Source organism: Portunus trituberculatus, chromosome 32, assembly GCF_017591435.1.
Source record: "Portunus trituberculatus isolate SZX2019 chromosome 32, ASM1759143v1, whole genome shotgun sequence".
Taxonomy (NCBI): domain Eukaryota; kingdom Metazoa; phylum Arthropoda; class Malacostraca; order Decapoda; family Portunidae; genus Portunus; species Portunus trituberculatus.
Genome location: NC_059286.1, coordinates 5819975 through 5838181, shown reverse-complemented (window position 1 = coordinate 5838181; position 18207 = coordinate 5819975). Strand labels below are relative to the sequence as shown.

Genomic DNA, 18207 nt, shown 5'->3' with positions numbered 1-18207 from the left:
CGATAAAATCTCGAAAAAAAATGTTTAAAACCCCAATGGCTTTTTTTATGAAGACCGTCGAAATATCTGTCTGATAGTACAGTACCGAAATGTTGAAAGAAACGAGGCTTAGCACTGAAACACTCCTCTGCCGCATCCACACTACTTAACACATTTTAGTTGAATTCATATAGGTTTTCAAAGGCATTTTTTTTTTTTTTACGGTTATAATAAAAATTTTACGCTATTAGGAGAAACATCATCACCTCTTTACAAGTCACTTTGAAAACATTTGTTGTACGCGGGCAGAGCATTTCAGGTGTGTAGGTTTGCTCTTGATCTTGACACCTTTCTTTTACCCAAGGTCAAAAGAACAGTCTGCTCTCCCGCTCTCCTGGCCTTGCTCACACTTTCCTAACCTTGGTGTCTACATATCTTCCTCATTAAGCTGGTGACGGCGGCGCAAGGTGTGGCGAACCTGATATGGATGGGTCAGTCTCTCAGCTTCTACCTCATTATCATCCCGTCTAAAAACTCGCCTTCAAGATTCTAGTCGGTAGTGGTTCGAATGTTTTATTCATGTTCCGAACACACACACACACACACACACACACACACATCCAGAGAGAGAGAGAGAGAGAGAGGTTTGATTTGACTAATTTATTTCACCGTAGTGCCAGGCAAATGTACAAAAGATGGCATGTGAATAACAACATTTGATGCAGAGAGAGAGAGAGAGAGAGAGAGAGAATTTACCTACTGTCTGCTATTACTATGTTTCAGGCTTCAATGGACTAGGTTTTTCAAGAGGTAACGTCTATATACTCTATGCTTTCCCTCTCTCTATGCTTCCATCCGCCGTTCAGTCTGCCTGCATTACCTTACCTCTATCACAAAAATACTGCAGTGATTGGGTCTAAGAGGATGATTGCGCTTTCTACTTAACTTCCTGCATCCGAAACTGAATAGAGAGAAGGGAAGGAGGGAAGGTAATGAGTAACTAGCTAATCCACTTTATACTGGTCACTGTGTTGTAAGAAGCGATCCTAATGCCTTCTACTAGTGAACTGCATCATGAGTTTGCCGTTTGGATTTTCTTTTGTAGGAATCACTACAGTATTTTGGGGCAATGAATGTGTTATGTTATCGTTAACAATGTATCTGCCTGTGGTGTGAAGAACGATACTAATGCCATCTATCAAGGAACGGCATCATGAGTGTGCCGTTTGGATTTTCTTTTGTATGAATCAGTGCAGTATTTTGGGCTTAATGAGTGTTGTGCTCCCGTTAATTAGTCAGTATGTGGTGTGAGGAGCGATACTAATGCCATCTTGTTAGTGAATATACAAACTTTCCTTTTTTTATCAATTTATCTTTCGTTTTTGGTATTAAGGAGGTAATGGCTGTTTGTTGTCTTTCGTTATCGTTAGTAATGCTTCTAACTGTGGTATGAGAAGTGACCGATTGTCTTATTTTACCTTCTATTTTTTTGGGGGGAATAACAATGAAGCAAAGAACGTTTACTGTCTTCTGTAGTGTAGTCATTTATATGTCCTTATATTGTTATTGTCCTTATTCTTATTATCTTTGTAAAATATTCTTATTTGCAGGTGGTTTATTATTCTACATTCTTCGTAAACATATGTGCCTTTATTCTAGAACATCTTATATCATAAATGCTATTCTTAAAGGGCAAAGATAACTGGGACTTATGTCGACCTACTTTTTGATCCTACATAAAAAAAAAACATTCTTTACAAAGGCTGGAGCTGCTCATTATAGTTCTGTGAGCTCTGTGATACCTAGAATCTGGCAATTATTCTTATTTGATCTTAAACTGAGTGACACTTCCCCTGCAATCACTGAGTCGGGTAGTGTAGCTGACAGTTTCCTTTGCTTTATTCTCTAAAATTCATACAATGTTGATTTCCATTATTTCAGATAGCTCCACAAGGCTGCCTAAGGGATTCAAAAGGTTAATGAGATGATGACAAGTACTTCAACAATACGTGAATAATGAATGAGCAAATAAACATGAGATGTTTACAGTAAATGCATGAAGCGAACATTAAACACAGAGAAAGATCAAGAGTCAATGACTATCCCTGACATACTGAATACCTACACACAACTTGACAAGCTGCAGGTGAGGTAAATATACCACCTGGCCGCTCATGACATGAGCAGGGCATAAAGAGTACATGAAGCAACGCTAATGAAAGAACGACACTCACAGAAAGATCATGTGTCAAGATCTTACTTACCCTGACCTACTGAACTCTTAAAACCATCTTATCTGCTGCCGGTGAGGTAAGTAGTAGCTCATGACAGATAAAAAAACAGAAGACATACAGTACATGAAGCAACACGCATGAACAAAAAATATGTAAAAAAAACAATAATGAATCTAGACCTGACTTACCCTGACCTACTGAAATCCTATCACCACGTTACCCGGCCCAGATGAAGTCAATCAAGCACTTGTTTTATCACCCAGCCGTTCATTGACTGGTCTGGGGACTCTGTGCTCGGGGTGGCCTTGAGACACCCCAAGCCAGTCTTCCTTGATCATGTCCGCCGCCTTCTCGCCAATCATGATGGTGGGTGCGTTGGTGCCGCCCGAGGTGATCAGTGGCATGATGGAAGCGTCAGCCACCCGCAGCCCAGACACTCCGCGCACCCTGGGGAGGAGAAGACTCAATGATGTGAAGGTGACAGAGGTGAGGAGTGAAGTGATAGAGGGTAGGGAAGAATAAAGGTACAATACAGGTGGAAGTAGAGGTGGAAGGGGAAGATGTAAGTGAAATAAAGACGGAATTGGAATAGAGATGGAATGATAAGGGAATATATAAGAATACAAATGAGATAAGGATACACTTGAAGAACAGACACTATTGGAAATACATATACATAAGGATACATAGACAAAGCAAAACTGAATAAGTGGAGAGAGAGGAAACTAAAATTAACAGGACAAGAGAGAGAGAGAGAGAGAGAGAGAGAGAGAGAGAGAGAGAGAGAGAAAGGAAAACAATTAAACAATTCTCTAATTCTAATATGACTAATCAGGAAAAAAAAAAACACTAAAACACAAAGTTTAAAAAGACGAAATAAATAAATAAATAACATCGAAACGAAAATGGACAAAACAGAGAAGGAAGTGGCACAAGACAAGTACAGAGAAATTAGACAATATTGATACTTTAATTACAACGTGGCATAACAGGGGAACTCTCCGCCAGCAGTGAAATCTAAAGCTGTGGTCTGCTCGTCCCCTCTCCGCCGCCACAGACGTGTAATTGTGGTTAGAAAATAGTGTGTGTCAGCTACGCGACTCCTAACTTCCTTATGTGAGAGGGAGCGTTACTTTTACTGACTCCTGCGTCTTGTCATGTTAGCGGAGGAGTGATGGTGGTCTGCGATGTTCATGACTAGTGACTGAGCTTTGTTGAGGTGAAGTAATATGGAAAGTGACGAGAAAGATGGAAATTAGAATGAAGAGGGACTTAAATAGTGTTTGTAATGAAGGAATGAGTTGTGAGGGTGAAGTGGTATGGAGAGTGACGAGAAGGATAGAAATTAGAATGTAGAGGGGCTTAAATAGGTGTTTGTAATGAAGGAATGAGGTGTGAGGGTGAAGTAAGATTGAAAGTGAAGAGAAATATTTTTTTGTGTAAGAAAGGAAAACTGGCCAAGGACAATAAAAGAAAAGAAAAAAAAGAAAAAAACACTCACTTAGTTGCCAGTGTCCTTATAGATCCAAATGGATTAGCCAAAAGTCTAGAAAACTCCCTCTTAAGCGAAGCCAAGTCATAGGAAGTTGGGAATACAGACACAGGCAGGGAGTTCCAAAGTTTACCAGAGATGGATATTAGGATAGAGGGGTTTAGATAAGTGTTTGTAATGAAGGAATAAGGTGTCGTGTGGGTGAAATAAGATTGAAAGTGAAGAGAGGTTGGTGAAATATGGAATAAATGGAAATTGGGATGCATAGGGATTTGAATAAGTGATTTTTTTATTTTTTTATTATGAATTGGGGTGTTGAGAGGATGAAGTAAAACTAAACAGTAGAGAGAATCTGGGATAGAAATGAAGGATTGATAGAAGTTGGGATGCATTGGGATTTATTAAATACATGTTTGTGATAAGGGATTGAGGTGTTGTGAGAATGAAGTGAGAGTGAAAGTAGAGAGAGAATGATGTTGTGAAATAGGATAATCGAAAAATTCGGGTGTATAAAGGTGTAAGTACAGTTTGTGATAAAGAATTTGAGGTGTTGTGAGGATGAAGTGAAGATGAAAATAAAGAGAAAGATGTGGCAAAAATTAGGATAGATGGATATTGCACTTTTCTTACCCTTGACCTGTGCCTCTTCATACATAGAGAAAAAAAGGAGGGAGAAAAAACACCTAAACATTGTCCTAGCCAGAAAATACACAATTCAATCTATTTATCCCCACAGACACCAACAAATATTCCTTACTTTGCTTAGTGTAGCGAAATGTTCCATAGTGCACTGAAAGACTCAACATTACCTGAGTCTATGATCCACCACCGAGAAAGGATCATCTTCTGGACCCATCTTGCAGGATCCGACGAGGTGGTAGCTTGTGGTGGCCATATTCTTCACGAAACAGGCCCAGTAGGTGTCTGAGAACAGGGGCTCCTCTTCGCATCCCGGCAGGAGCTAAGGTGGGTGAAGGAAACGTAAGAGGAAGTAACAGTAAAGGAAAAGGTTATGTACATTTGATTGCCGTTGTTCTTTGTTGACATGTTGGGCAGTGTGAATAGATTGCTTGCATGGAAACGACGGGAGAACAGGAAAGAAGTTAGTTTTTTTTATATATATGTCTGAGTGTGCTAGAAAATACTTATATAGAAATAAAGAAGAATAAAGATGAGGTTATTCTTACTTTTGCTATGGTACAAATTTGCGTGTTCTAAAATAAGAGAAAATTTGAAAGGAGGTTAATTTTGCCATTCTCTACAGCATACAGATTGCTTTCAGAGAAACATATAGTGTGTGTGTGTGTGTGTGTGTGTGTGTGTGTGTGTGTGTGTGTGTGTGTGTGTGTGTGTGTGTGTGTGTGTGTGTGTGTGTGTGTGTGTGTGTGTGTGTGTGTGTGTGTGTGTGTGTCGTCCTTACCTGAGTATTGAAAACAGCATCAAAATTTTCTCTCATAATCGTACTGTTGCCAACCGCCATCACAAACTTGATACCTGCATGCAAAAGTGGAAATAAGCACTGTTGTACCTGCACCAACCCTTTTCTGTCACATCTAATACATATTTAACCCCTTCCGTACCATGACACGTTATCTTATTCATTCTGGTTACTATCTGGTGATTTCATACAGCTTCAGAAACTGATGTGGGGATTAAAATAGTGAAGACTGTTCCCATGAATCTTCTGACCTCCATAAACCCTTCCTAATGTCAATGAAATCGTCAAATAATATCCAAAACTCAAGGTAAAACTGCGTCTTGGTACTGTAGGGATTAAACTTAGCTAGTCATGTAGTATCATATAACCAACATTGAAACACAAAGGACCAGGTATATATCCACTCGTACAGGTGTCACACTTCCATTATTCACATATTTATCAGCGCCATTACCTTTGATTAATAAGCGCAGGTCGTCGGGGTGACTCAGATAGTTGGGGTCGACGAGTGGGGGAGCTTCGTAGTGGCCTGAGCTGAGCCGCACTGTGCCGCGACTCTTGGGCCGCAGCACCTCGGGGTAGGCGGTGTAGCCCTCCTGCCCCGCCACCTCTGAGAAGTACGGCTCGAACACCTGGCCATAGGGAAAGGGAAGAGGGTTATCTCGAATGGTAAATAGATGATACCATTTTCTGAAGCATATCGCCTCCTCATCACCACTATACGTTCAGAAGACTCCATGTTTTGGGTTACACTGCTTTTTAACTATCTTTTTTATGGTTCTAGTGATGAATTAACAAGATTATTACATTGTTAACACGAGAAGCGTTCTTGAAAACCGGTCTCAATATCACAGATCTTTGTATATAGTCGTGGTGAGAGACCAAAATGTTTCAGAACAGTGGGCGAGGCCAGATCATAGATACGCAGTCGGAACGTGGAAAGAATACATTTGCATATACAACATAACAACAAAGAATGCTCACATTCTTTCATAAATAGCAAAAGATGGGAGAGGGAGTGTGTCATAAGCAAACACAATCCCTGAAGAGCAGCAGATATAAATGGATAAATAAATCAGTATAGATAGAAAGGATGAGCGAGAACACATTACAAGAACAGCCATGAGCATTCCAAACTTAGTACAGATCAATAGTCGATAACATACCACACTCCCAGCACCGTGTTTGAGCCCACACTCTGAAATGCCGTATTCACCTATTTGCAGAACGCTCTAGTTAAAGCCACACTGTTTTTCTAAGTGTTTCTATAGTAGTACTGCCAAATTAGCAAGATTTCTAAGCTATTATCAGGAGAAAAACTCTTTAGAACGCTAATCAACTGTGGCCTTTGAAAATAGTCGTGGTGATAGCACAGCGTTTCAGAAAGATATTGTGAACGCACCTCCTTTTTGTAGCCCGCCACGTGCGCCACCTCCCAGCCATGGTCCAGGGCGAGGGTCAAGTAGGAGAAGGTGTGCTGGAGGTCCGGCCACTGCGGCTCATCTCCTTCTGACTCTGTCCACGCGCACACGTCTATTCCAAAGGCAGTGGCGAGGGTACCTGGAAATGATTGCCTAATTGATGAAATGAAAAAAAAAAAACATACTAGATAAATGAAAAAAAAGACACAGCTTAACTCAGTCATATACCATCGAGAGAACCTGAAAAACAAATAATCATGTTGTACTAAACTAAACTAATTTATAATATATACTCCCTTGAGGTTCTTCTGCAGGTTAGGTTTGCAGTAAATTATCCCCTTACTGTCTTGGTATTCTCTTTCCAGTCCCTCGGAAAAGTAAATGTTAGTCTCTCAACACAATAGCACACAAAAAAAACAGTTACTGAAGGTTTCTATTGTGACCGGAGCAGCGCTAGGCCACCCTACGCCTCCAACACATACTAGTAAAGAGAAGAGAGTGTAGGGAAGGTATTCTTGTACTAAACAGACTTATTATGTTTGTTTTCTATAGATTTTTCTCCTAGTCTTTCTGGAGCAACTGTCAACATTACCATCATGAAGTGCATTACACTGAGCCCACCCCTTATATTTCTTTCGAATTTTTCTAGCCCTCCAGAAGAGCAACCACTAACCCTTCTGTTAGATTACAAATTCCATAAAGTCTCCATACAACAAAATTCTAACCCCTTCAGTGATGAGACGCATTTTTTGCCTTGAAATTTGGGTATCATTGGGCCATTTTATTGACATTAGGAAAGGTCTATGGAGGTCAAAAGATAAATGGCCAAAGTCTTCACGATTTTAGATCTCACAATAGTAAGTAGAATTAATACCAAAACACACCATGGTACGGAAGGGGTTAAAGTAATTCTCACTCACAATCTTTCTTTGACATTCCATCAACTAACTTTCTAGAGACAACAGACAACCATTCCATTAAGAGTTACGTTACGCCAAACCAACAAACATGTACATCTCTCTTACGTTTCTCCTCCTACCATATCTCAGTGAATCTTTTGCAGTAGAGGAAAGTGCTGTCATGTGGAGGTCCATCTGATGACTTCTTGCAGCTTTCCTTATGTTCTTACCTTCTCACTTTACACACTCTCAATATCTCCTCTGACTTTCACCACTCGATGCAGGGTTACTCCGAGGCATTCCTAACTGTAATCCACGTTAATCTTACCCTTACTTTCCATTTTGCCTTCTTAAACCTCATACTTTAGATTAGAAAGTGTAGTTTATCACATGCTGTCTCGGAAGGACCAACACGTCTTCTGCTATTTATTCCTCCTGTGTTCCTTTGCATTCCTTGGTGTCTTTTTTCCCTCCTGATCCTTTCACAGCGATACGCAACAAGCCACTACACTAATACAACTTAACAACGAGATTTACCTGTCTTGCCAGTCTTATATCTACAAATAGGTGTAAAAGGAAAATGTTTCGGAGTGACGCGTGAGTAAGGGAAACAGTGAATGGTTGAAACGTTCTCCTCTTTCACCAGGACTCTTGCAAAACACTACTTAAAAGAATAGAGTTGTTTTCATGTTTTTTTTTTTTTTTTTTTATAGATTGATGATGCAGATTTCCATGTTTAGCCTCTTCAATACTGGAACATATTTTTACCTTGAGATTTGTGTATGATTAGACCCTTTTACTGAAATTAGGTAGGGTCTATGGAGGTCAGAAAGATTAATGGCCACAGTCTTTACTATTTTAGTCCCCCACATAAGTTTCCGAAGCTGTGAAAAATAACCAAAGAGTAACCACAAGAAATAGAGAAATGCGTCATGGTGCTGAAGAGGTTAACTAATACTAGAATCACGGAAACATCCTTCAAAGTCTCGGTAATTTCCACTACAGCCTTTACAAAGAAACCTAAATAACTTCCATTGAAATATGTTAAAAGCCTTGATAACATCCAATAAACTCAATTAAAAACTTCATTATATTCCACTAAGACATATTAAAACCTTCGATAACTTCTACTATAGCCATTTTCAAAGAAACTTCAATAACTTGCAATAAAGTCTAATAAAAGCATCAATGACTTCCACTACAACCTCACCAATTTCCACTAAGACATGTGAAACTCCCCTATAACCTCACTAAAACCCTCTATACATCCGAACTCTTCTACCAAAGTGTCCTAATCAATACGTAAGAGAAGCATCTAGACGTGTCAGACCATGAACCCCACCTGCCCTTCCCCGCTGCCCGCCTCACCTCGCTTCTTGATGAGGTATTCTTTGATAGTTTTGACGCTGAGCAGTGACGAGAAGGTGACGGAGGTGCCGGGCCGTGTAGTCCAGGTGAGGCCAGACACTGTCACGTGGTCATGCAGGTTGGCGCCCACTCCAGGTAAGTGAACCAGTGTTGGGATCTGTGCGTTGAATGTTGTTGTTGTTACAGTTAGTGGTAGTGTTGTTATTTTTATGATGTCTGCTAGTGTTATTGCTAGTGACACTGCTGCTACTACTACTACCGCTACTACTACCACTGCTTCTGCTACTACTACTACTACTCTTACTACTACTATTGCTGCTGCTGCTACTACTACTACTACTACTACTACTACTACTCGTACTACTACTACTGCTGCTGCTGCTGCTGCTACTACTGCTACTGCTGCTTCTGCTACAATTGCTACTACTGCTGCTGCTGCTACTGCTGCTACTACTACTACTGCTGCTGCTACTACTACTGCTACTACCACCACCACTACCACTTTTCACCACTACCACTGCTATTACTGCTATCACCACTGCTGTCACCATTACTACTACTACCACCACCACTACCACTACTACTACTACTACTACTACCATCACATCACATCATTTTTATACATTGCATTTGATTCTATATTATTACTACTACTGCTACTGCTACTAGTAGTACTACTGCTACTTCTACTACAATTACTACTACTATTATTGCTGCTACTACTACTACTACTACTACTACTACTACTACTTCTACTACTACTACCACTACTTCTTCTACTACTATTGCTATTACTACTATCACTACTGCTATTACCATTACTACTACTACTACTACTACTACTACTACTACTACTACTACTACTACTACTACTACTACTACTACTACTACTACTACTACTACTATCATCACATTCATTATTTTATACATTGCATTTGATTTCTATATTGTTACTTCCATTTCATTACAGTCTACATGTATTTATGTGAAGTGATCCATTGTGTACTACATATTGACATTATTATTATTACAATTAACGAAGAAAAGACTAAATACAAACAATGAACAAATGAGAATAAAGAGAAACCAATAAACACACTTAACGAAGAGAGAAGCACCCACAGTAATCACACGCCATAAATCTTGAATGCAAACAACACCATTAATTAACTACAGATTCTCACCAGCCTCTGATCCACTACATAACTTCCTCCCTTTCCCTTCATGTACTCCCTACATGATCCTGTCCTCCTCGCAACCTCCCGCCCTTTCATTATCCCAACTTTCTCCACTGTCCTTCCAGTGCCCTTCTCTCCCCGCACCTTTCTTTGCCCTTGCCGCCGGAGCTTACCCTGTGGTAGTGCAGGTGGTGAGCGGGGCCAATGCCAGACAACATGAGGAGTTTAGGTGACCCGATTGCCCCAGCCGATATGACCACCTCCCGCCGCACGCCGACCATGTGCAGCTGTAGAGGTGAAGGTGTTTGAGTTAGTGTTTGGGTGTTTGGGTTCATCTGCAGCTTTGTTTCAATGCATTCTCTCTCTCTCTCTCTCTCTCTCTCTCTCTCTCTCTCTCTCTCTCTCTCTCATTTTTGCCTGAATAAGTTCGTTGAGTAAGTAATTTTTTTTTTTTTTTTTTTTATCCCTGCAGACTAGGTTCGTTAAGAAAATGTGTTGATTCTTGACTCAGTTTGTTTAGTAGATATTTTTCTTATCATGACATATTCGGTTTAAATATATTTTGAGTCTGGTAGATCTAACTCGTTAAACTAAACGTTGCAAGCTAAATGAAGATCGCTTCCTGTGCACCGTTGGAAATTTTGAGAAGCTTTTAAAGGTATTCGAAAAAAAAAATTGTTAGGTTAGATTAGCAACGCAAACATGATAAACTGATCATGACTATTTAGCTATTTCTTGACTATAATTTATGAGAAGATGATTATGATGATGGGCACTCTTAGCCAATAGAAGTAGCATAATTGTTACTTAGGTATTTGTGATAAATAAAAAGAAAATATTGACATTGGCTCGATGGAACAGATCGATAACTTAAATATTCTTTCAACATAGGGATGATAAGACAGTTATACGGTTGACATGGGGACTACAAAGTGAACATCTATTCTCTTTTCTACTTTCCCTCATGATCTTGTCTTCTAGAACTGACGCAAAAAAAAGAAAGAAAGAAAAGAAAGAAAAAAAAGAAAGAAAAAGAAAATCAACAGTGACACGAATTACAAAGTACTATAAATGTTTTTTTTATGCAAGAGAGGAGACTGGCCAATGGCAACGAAAATGGAAAAAAAAAAAAAACATTGAGTTGCCAGTTTCCTTAAAGTTTGGAGGATGAAGACCATGGCAATGTGATGAAAAATGAAGTGTATATTAAATCAGCAGCGATTTGTACATTTGAATTACAACGGAACCCCATTAATGGAGGATAAAACAATCATGCCAGTGTGATGAAAAATAAGTTGATGTGTAAATATGAGAGAGAGCATTACCGAGCCGCCATTGTCGTAGACAACACCAAGCACGTTCCTCTCATCGTCAAGCAACACCTGGCAAGGAAAAGCACATTATAAATCAACCACAGCAGCAACGCATCACTAAGGTAATGAGTAGCACACCACAAACAACACCTGGGGAAGAAATCACATTACAAAATAACCACAGTAACAACACAACACCAAGGTAATGAGTAGCACACCACAAGCAACACCTGGGGAAGAAATCACATCACAACTCATCCACTACACCTACACAACACAAAGGTGATGACTAACACACCTTCATTGTCTTCAAAAACACAGATGAGAGAAATAGTAAAACACACAAACAAGTATGAATTCATAAGAACACAAAAAAACTAACATAATAACTTTCTTACCTTATTAAGTTAACAGGGACATGATAATAGGATATCAATTCAAATGCGTACCCTTAGAAGTCCAAGGGAACCAATAAATACCAAAAAACATTGACAAAAAAACAAAGGAAAAAATATCACTCGTTTGGAAGACCAGAGGAGGAAATAAAGATAGTTCCCACTCAAACATATTCTTAAAAAATCATCAATACACTTTAGCAACTCAACATAACTTCAACATTGCCCAAAAATACGAAAATAACAATTAATGAAAATAATGTACCCTATATAAGAGAAATAGAACAGTTGCCACTCTACCAAGTCCGTTTTCTCTCACCTTCGTCGCCAGTGCGTTGGTGAGCACATGCAAACCAGGGTAAGCCATAGCAGCAGGACGGATGTATGCCTCGGCTGTGGAGGAGCGGCGGCCATCCCTCGTAGTAATATCAGGCACACTAAACCCTAATTGTGGAGAGCATTCTAAGTGTTAACACAGGGATAGGGAGAAGAGGTAGAGATTGAATTTAATAAGGACAGGGAGGGAAGAAGAGTTAAATTCAACCCCTTCAGTACTGGGACGCATTTTTACCGTGAGTTTTGGGTATGATTAATCGATTCTACTGACATTAGTAAGGGTTTATGGAGTTCACAGGATTAATGACCAGTGTCCATTATATTAATCCCCATATGATATTTTGAAGTGTATAAATCACCATATAGCAACCAGAATAGATATGGAAACGCGTCCTGGTATGAAATAAAGGGATTAATATTGAATAAGCATTTACGAGAGCATACATAGCTTAGTGGAATTGAAACCGATAAGAACAACACAGCAAAAGGGAAAGAAAATAAATTATAACAAGAATAAGCAGGTAACCATACACTTGAAAGTTATTATTATTTTTTTTTTTTTTTATGTAAGAGGGGAAAGCTGGCCAAGGGCAGCATGAAACTGAATAAAAAAAGAAAAAGGCCCGCTCAGTTGCCAGTCTCTTTGCAGATCCGAGTTAGCAAAAAAAAGAAATAAAAGGATAAATGTCTTGAAACTTCCTTATACTAGAAACTATACATTCAGACACCAACGAAATAGGGTTAAAGAACATGTGGACTGAACCTCCTCAATACTGGGAGGACATATTTTTACCTTAAGAATCGTGTACAATTAATTAATTTCATTGACATTATGAAGGGTCTATGGAAGTCAGAAGATTAATGGCCAGAGTCTACACTATTTCAATCCCAAAGTAAGTTTCTGAAGCTGTATAAAATCACCAAATAGTAATCAGAATGAATATAAAGACGCGTCATGGCACTCAAGGGGTTAAGGAAGTGACAAGAAGAGATAAGATGCGCATGTGAGGAGAGAATGCAGAAGAAATAAGTAGTTGTAGAGACAGACAAAGGGATAAATAAACAGACAGGCACATACACAGACTGACAGATAGATAGCTATACTGAAAGGTAAAGGGATGGGCAGAAAGATAGACAGACTGATAGATGAACGAACAGATAAATAGTTAGGTAGGTAGATAGACAGACAGATAAATAGATAAATACATAGATAGACGGATAGATGGATAAAAAGACAAACTGATAGACATAGATAGAAAGATAGACAGGTAAACAGGATTATATAGACACATTATTACCTGTAGATTGACGAAGAAAGACAATATTATCTACTCACCTATTTGTTCTTCACTGTTGGGGTCAGTCACGTTGTAGCCAAGGTCATACCCGGCGCGTAGAATGCCTGCAGCCACAACCGACAGTGTTTGTATGTCCTCCACGCCAATCGGTCCACCCCTGCCTCGGTAAGCTGTCAATGGGAAGTAGAGTTTGACCCGTATTCTACTCCATATTTTTTTTAGAATCCTCATTAACCTCGTCAGTACTAGGACGCATTTTTAACTTCAGTATTTGGTATGATTAAACCATTTTATTGACATTATGAAGGGTCTATGGAAGTCAGAAGATTAATAGCCACAGTCTTCACTATTTTAATCCGTCATATGTTTCTGAAGCTGTGTAAAATCATCAAAATGAATATGGAAATGCGTCATGGTACTCAACTATCACTAGAATCATGCAAATTTCTTAAAAGATACCAATAACTTCCATGCCAGTATGTTGAGAATAGACGAGGCGATGGAAGGATTGGTGAGGTGATGAAAAAAAAAAAAAAAAAACTTCACGTATGGCATCACAACAACTACGGCTATTGTTAAAGAATTATAGGACTTTTAAAGATACTAGTATATAACAACAAAATGAAAAAAAGTAACAAATATAACATACACTTCAAATGAATAAAAATAAGAAAAATGAGAGAAATAACAAGAACATAGTCAAAATTTATATAATAAAAAGTTGAGAAGTTTAAGACCACTGGAAGTAACGAATTAACATACAGTTTAAATTAATAAGAAAAAATAAGAGAATAAACTAAAAACACTGGTATAGGAAAAAGAAATGTCCACGAGAGAGAGAGAGAGAGAGAGAGAGAGAGAGAGAGAGAGAGAGAGAGAGAGAGATTAACATAATTCTTACGTGAATGAACGTGGCGGACACCTCTGTAGTCCTCGGCTTTCTTGAAATACTCCAGCACGTCATCGTAGCCCCAGCCTGGATTACCTAAGGCCTCCCAGTTATCGTAGTCCCGCCTGTTACCACGGACATGCAGGAGCCAGTTGATGGTGGAGGTGCCGCCCAGAGCACGCCCGGCAGCAATGTTCAGCGACTGTAGGGATGGTAGTGTTGTCTTGCTGGTGCATCATTCCTGGCATAACTCACAACGCCTTCCTTGTTGCAGCACCAGGGCAATGTTTACTGGTGTTCTTATCTCATACTAGCATTGTTAGTCCTAGGGTTTGTTTTTTAAGTTTTTTTTCACGTAATCATCTGCAATTTCTTTTTTTAAGTAATTTTTATATTACAGTGTCGTATGCACTTTTAAAACCGATAATGATAGAATTAGTTCCTAGCTCTCTCTCTCTCTCTCTCTCTCTCTCTCTCTCTCTCTCTCTCTCTCTCTCTCTCGTATAAGGACATTTTCAGCATCGCTGAATGCTAAAAAAGAAAAACATCATAGCAAGGAAAACTTTGAAAATTCATGTTTACCAACAAAAAGCTGTTAAGTAAAAAACATGACGCATAAGAAAAAAAGTCATTATTACAACCGTACCTTCATAACCATAATACTTTATAACATTGATATCAAACACTTTTTAAAACCAAACTTTCAAACACTCTTCAATCTGTCTTCCTTCCATGAACAATTAGGCTAAAGCACTCACGTTTCCCTCGAAGGCATCAAGCCCATGTCTCTGTGGCACTGTCTCGTAGCCCCAGTCAGCGTCAGTGTAGCCCAGCAGGACGGGAGCAAGGCCAGGCACGGTGCTAGCGTAGGGCGGCGTGTCTCCAGCCTCCAACAGCAGCACCTGCCACCCTGTCTCCGCCAGCCGCGCCGCCACCACCCCGCCGGCTGACCCAGATCCCACTACGCCCACAGACAGGACGTGATTAGAATTGTATGTCTGGGTCCCTTACCTTGTGTTCTCTTTAGAGGTTATTGTTTGTGAGCTGAATATTAAGTCAATCTTATACAATGAAATCAAGGCTAAAGAAGTGTATTAATTAGTTAATATATTTATCTATCCACTCATCTATCTATCTATCTATCTAGCCATCTGTGTATCTCAATATGTATCTGACAACATGTGCAAGGGAAAAGTCTCACAGCTAACAGACAGAAGGAATCCGACATTTAATTAAACAGCTTTCCCTAGTGTTAATCTTGCGCACAACACATGCAGACACACATGCGCGGAACTCACCCACTACGAAGTCGTACTCCTGCAGGACGGTGGAAGGGTAGATGTCGTAGTCGTGCTTTCCAGCGTCCTTCAAGATGACCGCCGCCACGCGAACCAACACCCACAGGAAGGCTTTGGTGAACAGCTTCTGCACGCCCATGCTGCGCCCACGAGGAAGCTTTGGTTGCCTGTGAAACAAGTCACACTCATTCAGGTTTTTCTCCACGAGTATTTTTTTGTTTCTTTATGTAAGAAGACTGATAATGAAAAGAAGGGAAAAGACAAGCCCATTGATCTTTAGATTGTAGTTACCCATTTAAATCTAGCTATTTTCTTCAATGTCTTGCTATTTTAGAATAAACTAACATAAAAAGCAAATATTTTTAATGTAATTATTTACCTACAAATGTATATTTGTTTTCCTCAAGCAATTTATTAATTTATTAAAGAATATATCAAAACATGCAAAAACTAATAAAAATATGTGAAAATAAATTGTAATTTTCATATAATTTTGTTAAAAGCCATAGTTTGTAAAGTTCACTCTTATATTTAGTTTATCATAGTTATACGCTAACCCAACTTGGTTCCCTCGCCTCACCTTGTCATACAAATTATTTTCTTAATACGCCGTTCAGGCTTCCATATACTGAATCCAATCGATTTCTTCTGCCGTGATTGTCTGACTTACGGTCGCTGCCCCAGTGCCCTATCCACCTAGCATACAATGTCTGCTGTGACGCTGGCAGGTTTTCAGTTTGCCTTTGCTCTATCACCTACTAAAGATCTGCCTCAGTGAACGTGCTTCAGGATGAATTTCCACCTGTGGGCCCCTCTCTGAATGGTTTGGCTGGACAATCTGACCCAAGGAAGCTAAAGAAACTATTACTCCAATGCGAGAAAGTCACTACTTGGTTAGTTCAAAAACAATCGGGCGAGGGCAGTATTGTCGACTTTCTGTCGATGATGCATGTAAGCAAAACTCACGCCTGTGTGTATGGTCACTCAAAACAGTCCGCGTGTCTCTCTGGACGGCCGCGTGCGCTTTTACCTCGGAGCCGTTCCAGCTCATATGGGAAAGGAGGAGAGGAGAGGAGAGTGGAAAGAGCAGAGAGGAGAGGAGAGGAGAGGAGTGGAGAGGTGATGGTGGGATACAGGTGAAAGAGAGGGAATTTGGAATCACGTCGGGCCCAAGGAACTTTTTTTTATTTTTTCATTTATTTATTTTTTTTTTACGGTAAGGCCTATAGCGCCTGTAGGCACACTTGAAGAGTGTATGGGAAGCGCTGTTCAGCTTCCGCCCATTAGTGGCGCAGGCAATTTTATTTATAGTTTGTGTGTGTGTGTGTGTGTGTGTGTGTGTGTGTGTGTGTGTGTGTGTGTGTGTGTGATCTCTTATCTCATATTCGCTCCAATCCTCGCTCACTTCTACTTTCCGTAATATTCTTGGTTTTGATGTAGCAAGTTTGAGGCACAGATATATGGAAGGCCAAAAGATTTACTGGCTATCTTGGTTCTTTTTTTGACAGAGGCATTTCTGTCCTCTACATGCTCTATAGTCTTGGCAAGTGGCTCCCCACAACTGTTGAATTGATGAATTGATGGCCAGTTAAGTATCATTATTTATGGATGATGGTAATGACAGTCTGTTACCATTCTCCTTCTACGTACTGAAGAATCGTCGTGCGCGAAAGTTATTGGCATCTCTAGAGGGCAAAAAATACATGTTCAGAGTGACGCGTCTTGGTGTTTTGTGACCTCGCCTCACTCCCTTGTCACTCCAGTACTTATAACCTTGAGTCTTTCTGGTCACACACACACACACACACACACACACACACACACACACACACGCACTCACACACAGTAAGGAAAGAGCCTCAGAGAGAGAGAGAGAGAGAGAGAGAGAGAGAGAGAGAGAGAGAGAGAGAGAGAGAGAGAGAGAGAGAGAGACCCGCTATTGGATGTAGCTAAGACGGACATGATCGTTACGCCAAAAAGACGCAACTTTCAGTCACTTCGGTAGTTGCTGGCGTAAAGTTACGGGAAAAAACGCTCGTGTGACCAGGCCTTTATAGAACATTCCTACACCCCACACCTACAAAAGTGTAGAATGCGCTCAGGCAAAGATAAACCAGGTAACAATTAGCTTAACCATGTTCTATATAGAAGTGAGATGCATCACCACGATGAGCAGCATTCAAAGACGCCCATGTTCTCTCACCACGACTCTTTCCACAGGCCATAAACATAATTAGACGTATTAGAGTATTTTTCTTGATATCAATGCATAAATCTTGTTATTCTGTCACTAGAATCGTAAAAAAACCGTCAAAATTATAAAATCGTGTCACAACAACTAAAGCTTTTGTTAAGTAGTCCTAAAACTCACCTTCACTAACACAGCAACAAGACACCAACACACTCAACGTAACACTCAACACAGCATGTCCCAGTAACTCTTGTGCGCACGTGATCCCGCCCCAAGCAAGATTTATCACAGACTGACCCCGAGACCCGAGTAGTGACCAGCCTTTTGCTTTAGGTGAAAGGTGTGGGAGGGTTGAGGGATGGGGAAGATTTGCGAAGGTTCACGCCCATATACCACACACCACCTGCTCCCTTTTCTTCCTCCTAGCTCGTAGAAAACGGAAAAAGCAGCCGAGAGCAAGGTAAATGTATAAACTTTA

The 18207-nt window shown here is 40.0% G+C and overlaps 1 protein-coding gene across 1 annotated transcript in view; it reads right to left on the bottom strand.

Annotated features, from left to right (window-relative positions):
* Nucleotides 1–13515, bottom strand: part of LOC123511941 (glucose dehydrogenase [FAD, quinone]-like) — a 32771-nt gene extending 19256 nt beyond the window's left edge. The window contains exons 1-10 of the mRNA XM_045268049.1: nt 13390–13515; nt 12037–12161; nt 11335–11391; nt 10183–10296; nt 8832–8988; nt 6546–6703; nt 5598–5775; nt 5126–5199; nt 4515–4666; nt 2459–2660 (exon numbers count right to left, since the gene is read on the bottom strand). Of these exons, the coding sequence (XP_045123984.1) occupies nt 2459–2660; nt 4515–4666; nt 5126–5199; nt 5598–5775; nt 6546–6703; nt 8832–8988; nt 10183–10296; nt 11335–11391; nt 12037–12084 (1140 nt within the window). The 5' untranslated portion in view covers nt 12085–12161; nt 13390–13515. The remainder of the gene's footprint in view (nt 1–2458; nt 2661–4514; nt 4667–5125; nt 5200–5597; nt 5776–6545; nt 6704–8831; nt 8989–10182; nt 10297–11334; nt 11392–12036; nt 12162–13389) is intronic.
* Between the last annotated feature and the right edge of the window lie 4692 nt (nt 13516–18207).